This window comes from Phoenix dactylifera, chromosome 9, assembly GCF_051530095.1.
Source record: "Phoenix dactylifera cultivar Ajwa chromosome 9, Ajwa_hap1_PhDact_Kaust_v1.1, whole genome shotgun sequence".
In the NCBI taxonomy this organism is placed as follows: Eukaryota; Viridiplantae; Streptophyta; class Magnoliopsida; order Arecales; family Arecaceae; genus Phoenix; species Phoenix dactylifera.
The window spans coordinates 33,535,873-33,543,407 of record NC_143198.1 but is presented as its reverse complement, the minus strand read 5'-3'; the positions used below and the strand labels follow the sequence as shown (position 1 = coordinate 33,543,407).

At 37.7% G+C, this 7,535-nt stretch overlaps 1 protein-coding gene across 6 annotated transcripts; it reads right to left on the bottom strand.

Annotated features, from left to right (window-relative positions):
- Nucleotides 1-566: 566 nt before the first annotated feature.
- Nucleotides 567-6,156, bottom strand: LOC103721202 (transcription initiation factor TFIID subunit 7-like). Of its 6 annotated transcripts, none has more exons than XM_088705181.2 (6): nt 5,932-6,156; nt 5,315-5,487; nt 2,198-2,331; nt 1,874-2,126; nt 1,359-1,530; nt 567-585 (listed from the first exon to the last, which is right to left on the bottom strand). In XM_088705181.2, the coding sequence occupies exons 2-5, from the start codon at nt 5,427-5,429 to the stop codon at nt 1,367-1,369; spliced, it is 666 nt and encodes a 221-aa protein (XP_088561307.2). In that variant the 5' UTR covers nt 5,430-5,487; nt 5,932-6,156; the 3' UTR covers nt 567-585; nt 1,359-1,366. The 6 variants fall into 6 exon arrangements, with proteins under 6 accessions (XP_088561307.2, XP_088561306.2, XP_008809541.2 ...); XM_088705180.2 differs by lacking the exon at nt 567-585 and adding an exon at nt 661-676; XM_008811319.6 differs by lacking the exon at nt 567-585 and adding an exon at nt 1,031-1,249.
- Between the last annotated feature and the right edge of the window lie 1,379 nt (nt 6,157-7,535).

Genomic DNA, 7,535 nt, shown 5'->3' with positions numbered 1-7,535 from the left:
TATTGTTTATCCATAATTTTCTATCATGACAAATGATAACTCCTATCGTAAAAGAAATTATTTTATTTCTCATATTATTCACCCCAAGGTTAAGACTAAGCAAGAATTGGTCATTATTTTGACCATTACGGAAGATGTCAGATGGTATAGAAAATTGCCCAAGAAGATTGATAGACATATAGACACCCTTTGAAGAAATACAAAATTACCATTGCAAAGGCATGAAATAATGATTTTTTTTTCCTTTCCCGACGACAGGTTGCATAGATTTTTTGAGCCTGGCATCTCCTATGTAACCACAGGCAATTGAACTTCAACAGCACAAAGGCAGCACAAATGGTTTCTAGAATGCAGGATATTCATCTCCACATGGCTAAGGATCAAGACATGCTTTTAATGGCCGAGGTCTTCCACATCTAAAATTCAATTCTATTGATGATATGGTCTACTCCCTGAATTTGCCTATATGTTAAACCAGTCCGTCGTGGATGTCTGAGAAGAATGTACTTTAATTGTCAGCTGAAGCAGGGAAAATCAAGATTTTATCAGGACAGAGGATGGAAGTTTTACTAATCTCTCACTGCCCTGCATTGCAGAAACTATTGGTTAAGCTCCTCATCAGAAACTCCACTGGCAACGGCAACTATTGATTAAGCTCTTCAACAGAAACTCGAGTCTGTAGGAGATATCAAGAAGGCTAAATAAACATCACGGCCAAATTTTGAGGAAATTGCATGGCCATCATCACCCTATATAGCTTGAAAGGAAAATTACTACCAAATTTTGAAAATCAACTAGCATGAATATCAAAAATAAAATATCCCGATAATCAGATTTATTTCCCTTGCCTTTATCACATAGAACACATGCACAACGTGCGCTCGGATCTTGGTTTGAGCTAGTGCAGCTACTTTGACAACAAGCATGGCACAGCCTCTTTCTTTAGCTAAGCTTCATACAGGCAACCAAAAAATTGGCATTATCCAATGCAAAAGGGCTATAAGAGAACTGCCTTTGAGAAAATGTAGGATTGTAACAAAAAAGCGACCCGGGACCAGTTTTATTCTCCTCCAAAATGAGGTTTTTGAAGTTCCAAGACAGGCCAAGAGAATTTAACGCGAGTTTTTTTCCATGACAGCATAAGCACTTGTAAAACCTTATAGAAGTTAATGGGCCAATTTAGCATGCCTCTTTTAGAGGACAAGCTGGGGGCCTTTTCCTACAACCTCTCGGTTGTTGCAGCCAAAGTCTGCAGGAGATCAGCACAATTTGCACCTCTATCATGCACTTCAGAGGGCTAAAGTAAAGCTATGAGAAGCCTTAGATAGTAATGCACATTCTACCAACCAAGTCAGTACCTGCTACCCTAACTTTCAGGCTCCAGCGAATCATCAGAGTCACCTCTTTCGCGTTCGCCGCCCCCATTAGTAGCAGCCTCCAAAGGAACATCTTCTGGCTTTGCCACAGGCGTCGGAGCATCTTTCTTGCGCTCACCACCTGCCTCAGGCCCAACCATTTCAACATGCAAACCTAGGAAGCAGTCAAGGAGCCATTTCACCATAAATAATTGATACATCTGCGTCTTACATGGAAAGAAGTGCGTGGAAATTTCAAATCTAACATATAACCGAACTTAAGACATAGAGGTGTTTCAGATAGGGAACAGGAATCAAATTGAAAAGAAATGCACTGTTAGTTCACAGTTCATTACTGCTGGAGAATAAGAAGGTGAGAACAACACTGGAAAATGAATACAAATGGTCACATGCATGCATGCATGAAACGACCTCCCAGGAATTCATCTGCACGCACAAGTTCCCAGTTGCATGAAAAGCAATGATATCTCTGCAACGGTATCATCCAGAAAGGATATTCTCTACTGTCCCACCAGACATGATGTTGAGTAGATCTTTTTCAACCCGCTGGACAAGCTCCGGCTGCACATGCAAAAAGATGTGAGAACTACCAAAAATATCATAGACAAAAGTTGCACCTAGGTACAGTACATTAAGATCAGGTTCTCTGCGGAATCGCCTTCTGCGAGCATCCCTCATTGGTGGGGTAAGGCCATGCTTGTACTCGATCCCTTCTGGAGCAGGATCGCCTTCTTCTCTTAACGTAATAATCTGTTCCATTTAAATAGCTCAAGTACTAATCCACCTTTAACCATGCAAAACAGTGGACGGTCATCAATTACCTGACCAATATCAGCAGTTTTGATTAACACACTATCATCATAAGTTTTATAAGATTCAACTATGCAAGGAAGATCCAAGAGGGAGGCAGGAAATCTTTCATTGCCAATCATAAAAGTACCAGATCTTCCATCCTCTGCATGAAATAGAACTTATTAGAAGTTCACAAAAACAATCAAGAGAAGAAACATATGAACTCAGAACCAAACATCATACAAGAAAATGCTTGGTGCATGCAAGATGCAACATAAACAACATAAGATAAAAGAACAGGTAGGCATTAGAACACCATAGAAGGAACCAAATTTTCTTTTTAAATTATGAACTACAGGTCACTGCATCCAGAAGAAAAACCAGATGGATAATTACATTAACAACATTAATAGGTTGAATCTTCCTTTACATTATTGGAAGGTATTCCCTGTAAAAGGGACACTTAAGTGCCTGGGAGGGCTCATTATGAGGTTAAAGTAGAACCACTCTGTAGTTAAAAATATTTATCTCTACCCGTATCATGCTCAAGTAATAGGTCCACAATCCATCCGCACTATCTTCCCCCACAACTTCACCCCTTAAGATATCTTTCCTCTTTTAAGCTCCACTCCACAAACAGTTTTTCAAGCACATTCTATTATAAATTGGATAAATAGAGAGAATCAAAATGCTCTTATTATATTTTCGTGCTATGACAATGATAATATTATTTTGAGAAAAATAATGATATATCATCTCGTAGGAACCTTGGAAAGGAGCTGAATCAAGCACTCTGCTCTTTCTTGTCAATTTTTTATTTGGCTAATTACCTCAATATAATCTATTTAGGAGTGAAACATAACCTTTTTTGATAGTTTAGAATCACTTCCTTTGCTAATCAAGTATCTCTCCTTGTGATTTAGTTGGAAACCACATCACTTCAAAAAAAAAAAGCAACAATTTCTACTTGGAATTCAAATAATATAATATGCACTAGAATTTAAGAACATGGCAAAGAAATTATTAGAAAATCAAAGACAAAATCAATAGTAACCATGAAACTTTAAGATTAAGATTAAAAATAATAATTACATAAGTAAAACTTTTTTTTTTTTAATCCATTCACATACAATGATACTAATAAAATGTAAACACTATGCAATTAAACAAGTTCAAGCCATTAGCGAAGTTCAATCACTGGGCATCATACATATCTACTTCTTAGAAAAAAATAATAAAACAAAACAAAACAAACCAATAAGAAGAAGAAGTACATATAAGAGGGAGCACCATATTATCTTTATCCTGTTATAAATATAGACTTGGACGTAGTCAAAGCACTAGGGCAAAGGTGATGCATAGACTACCCTGTTGCCTTCCTAGTGTGCCAATGATGATGGTCCCATGTGGGGCATTGATGGGATGATGGGTTCAACTGTCATGAAGCCTCACTCATCTAAACATTCTGTGAGTGGCGGTCCTGCTGAGGAAAACATCGCCTATCTTGGGTGATCACTCATGGCCTCAATCAAGGGTGACAAGGATGATGGGTTCAACCTCTGTCACGGACATCTTTTACCATCCAAAGATTGCAATGAATGGTGGCCTGATGTCAATGAGAACGTCGTCATTGATCTCTGGTGGCAATCACAGATGGCCTAGCTAATGCCATGGCAGAGAATGAAGACATGGCCAATGATGGTGATCCCTTTGATGAGGGCACTAGAGTCATGACGCAGAGGAACCTTTAGCCAAGGGGATCGGCAAGGTGGATGTTGGCGGGCAAAAATCTCGGGAGAAAGATAAGTAGCGAGAGGGAAGAGGGATTGTGGGTATTTTTGGGATAAGTAATGGGCCTTGATCCTGGAATAAAGGAATCCACCTCTCCTAATAGAGTAGTTTATTCCAGGTTTACCAGGGTAATGGAAAGTTTGACTGGAGTAATTTACTCCACATTAACTAGAATAAAGTTCTCTTGTTTGGCAAAATAGTTGGTTTAGTTGATATTTATTCCACGGTATTTTGCTTCCAAACATAGCCTAAGAAATCAACAATATGCAAAGCAATTAAAAAAATGATCATATATTTTAAAGATGGGGGAAATCCAAATTGCAATGTCTAAAACACACAAACTGCATCTGATGAATATACTACCATGGTATCAATAATAACGAAATCTTCTGAATAAGTCAAGATGAACTAACCTCATTTAACAAAGGAAAATAACTTGGAACTACTTTAGACGAACATGACAATCAAGTTCTCGTGCAAGCATAACAATGTGACATGCAACTGTCGACAGATTGCAACTAGCAATAGCTTTAAATTGCCAGAAGCTAACTCCCACACCATCCATTATTTCAGAGAGCAACCTTATCACCTCCTCTGAACTGAAGCTCATACCAAGATTCTATAATTTATCCCATCCCAAACCCATGACTAACATATTAACCTCCCTATTCCAATCAACTATCCAATTGCAACGCCTATATCTTGATTTATAATGCTTGTGCTTGAACTATAATCATATTTATACATCATATTGCATAATTCTCGACAAGTTTTGAAATGCATGAGCTACAGTTGACCTAATATTCTGGCTAAGAAAAGTTCTAATATATGAGAAAAGATGAACAGGATTTCAGAGCTCTTGCACTCAAAGAGGTATATGTCCTGGTTAAGAAAATTCGATCTCCTAAATGGTTTCTTCGCTCTCTCCTGTACATTTTTTAGAACTGGTTAGCATTCTCCTAGATCTGTCTAGGCAAAACTTCCAGAACTACCTTCTGTGAGGTCCACACCATTGGCCGCACAATTTGTCGTAAGAGAGTGGTAGTGTGACAGATTTTCTTACAGGAAACCCCATCAGCCCTAGTCAACTAAATAGGAATTACCATCACTTTCACACGCAGGTCTTGTGATCTCCAACTATGCCTTCATGAAAAGTACATCATAAGACTACAAATTTGCATGAAAAGTAGTGAATCATGGGTAAGGAGAAGAGATTGCCACAAGCGCACCATTACAGTTTGCAACGCAACTCAAGCCCTTCGACAATTATCAGCAACAATCAGGTGTGAACTAGATTACCTTGCAGGACTATTTTAAAAATATGGAAAATAAAAGGCATAGGCACAGGGAAATACCTGAAAAGGACAAATCCAACGAACCGTCTTCTGAAGAGGAAGCGTTCTCATTGAAAAGGCGTTCTATTCGTTCGGACACAGAAGGGGGGACCCGGAGTATGAATTGTTCTTCCATCTCCCAGACGCTCCCAACTCAAGCGGTGCAAACTCCTTAGGAAAACAAATCTCCAACCCTAAAGATGAAATGAAAACAGCATATAATACCTCTCAAAAGGAATTGAATAATATAGCAAAATATCCATGATGCTGAATCCGACACTTCACCAACTACTATGCTTAAATTTGCCCTGAATCCCATCAGAATTCAGCAAAACCCTAGCTTGCACAATGAGAATATCGATAGGTATAGCCTTGCATCCCAGAAGAACCACTCGTGCAACCCATCAATTATGAAACCCTATAATAAATTAATCAGAAAAATAGAATAATGGGGTTGGGTGGGGGAGCGACGAGATTACGACTATATTCGATCGAAAAATCCTCAATAAGGTAGTTGTGAATTGCAGATCAAAGATTAATTTATTAAAAAGAAAGGGATGCATGAAAAGGGTTGAAAGAAAAGCATCGGGGGAGATTCAAAAAAAGAAAAAGAAAGGAAGAAAGGAAGAAAGACGCACCGAGTGGATCCCAAAACCCCACAACGATCACAGAAAACCTGTCCCTCGCGAGCGGATATACAAATCGAAGAATACGAAACCCTAAAGAACACGGATATTAGGAAAGGAGAAAAAAAGCCATTTTTTGCGTCGACCGGAGGAGGTTAGGAGAGGGTTCTCTCTCGCCCTCCTTCCCAAGAGCTCAGGAAGGGCTTCGAATGGGACGAGGGAAGAACGAAATTTGGGGAGTCGGGGTAGTTATAGGCGCGGCGCTTAGCATTCATTTAACGCGACCATTTGGACCGTTCGATTTAATCGCGCTCTGGCTCAACTGTATGAGCATACACGTGGCAGGTAGCAACGGCGTCGTCGATGGGAAAGGGAAAAAACCATTGCTTTGTCATTTATTATCTCTAAATTCTGTTGGCTTCACTAAACAAGAATAGTGTAAACAGTCGTTCTAACTAAAATAAATAAATATTAATAATAATAATAATAAAAGTTCTGCTTGAAATTCTAAACACCTTGTCTATTGATTGGAAAAATTTTACTATAAAAACCAGTGGGTTTTTTCTTTTTTTTTAAACTTGCAAAAACGAGTGGGTCAATCTAAACTATAGAATAATAATAAATATGTAAGTTGGAGAGAGGGATGTGAATAGTATCAAAAAATTTGATAACACGATTAGATTATTTTACAATAATCATATATATATATATACACACATATTCAAATTAAATTTTTGATAGTCTTATGAAATAGAATTTGGATTTTATATTTAGGATTCAGTTGCCCAACTCGAATTTACAATGTTTGAATATGAAAACTTGATAACTTGAAAAACTGAAGAACGTAGATGTATGTGGTATATGTAAATACATCAATATAACAAAAAAAATCAATTGTTCATCTCCTATGTCATGGTTATTTTCTGATGCAATTTCTATTGTAATAAGAATTCTTTTAATTTTGAAAATTATTAACCTTCAGAAAGTTGGCACACTAAAATCATATACCAAATTAAACATCAAGAAAAACTTGAATCCAATTACTAATCAAATTTGGATGAGAGTTTTTGTCTTACTGTTTTTTATGAATTCAAACCGAGCCCAAACTTGATCTCTTAAAAGTTGGCGCACTAGAATCATGTATTACATTGAATACCAAGAAAAAAAAACTTGAATTTGACTGCTGATTAAGGTTGATGGGAGTTTAAATCCTAATTTTTTTTTGATGGATTTGAATTCCAATCCCAACTCAATTTTTCTTATTAAGTTCAGATGCATATATAATATGGATCTTACCAGAATCCTACCCATCTAAAACCCTAGTTTTAGGGATAGTATTACGTTGGATCATGTCTAGGTTTCATTATTCTTGAACTATACCCGCTAGGACCATGGGCTTATTCTTGTAGCAATATTGTTGGACCATCTAAATCCATTAAGCAGTTATATTACCGTGTTATTATCACATGATGGCTGCTAAGCATTGTCCTTCTTAAATAACACTTCTCTAATTCAACTCGAGGGAGAGAAAGATATCAAATCCCAAGACCACCTATCAGCCAAGCAATTTGGAGTTCCAAGGGGGAAGAGCGATCCGGACATCAACCATTAAAGAG

Excerpts from the sequence above, each read along its gene's own strand:
- LOC103721202 (XM_088705181.2), bottom strand. The coding sequence starts at position 5,429 with ATGGAAGAACAATTCATACTCCGGGTCCCCCCTTCTGTGTCCGAACGA. Across the intron at positions 2,127-2,197 it reads AAACTGCTGATATTGGTCAG|ATTATTACGTTAAGAGAAGA; the intron begins GTAATTGATGAC and ends TAAATGGAACAG. Across the intron at positions 1,531-1,873 it reads GTCTGGTGGGACAGTAGAGA|GTTTGCATGTTGAAATGGTT; the intron begins ATATCCTTTCTG and ends ACTGCTTCCTAG.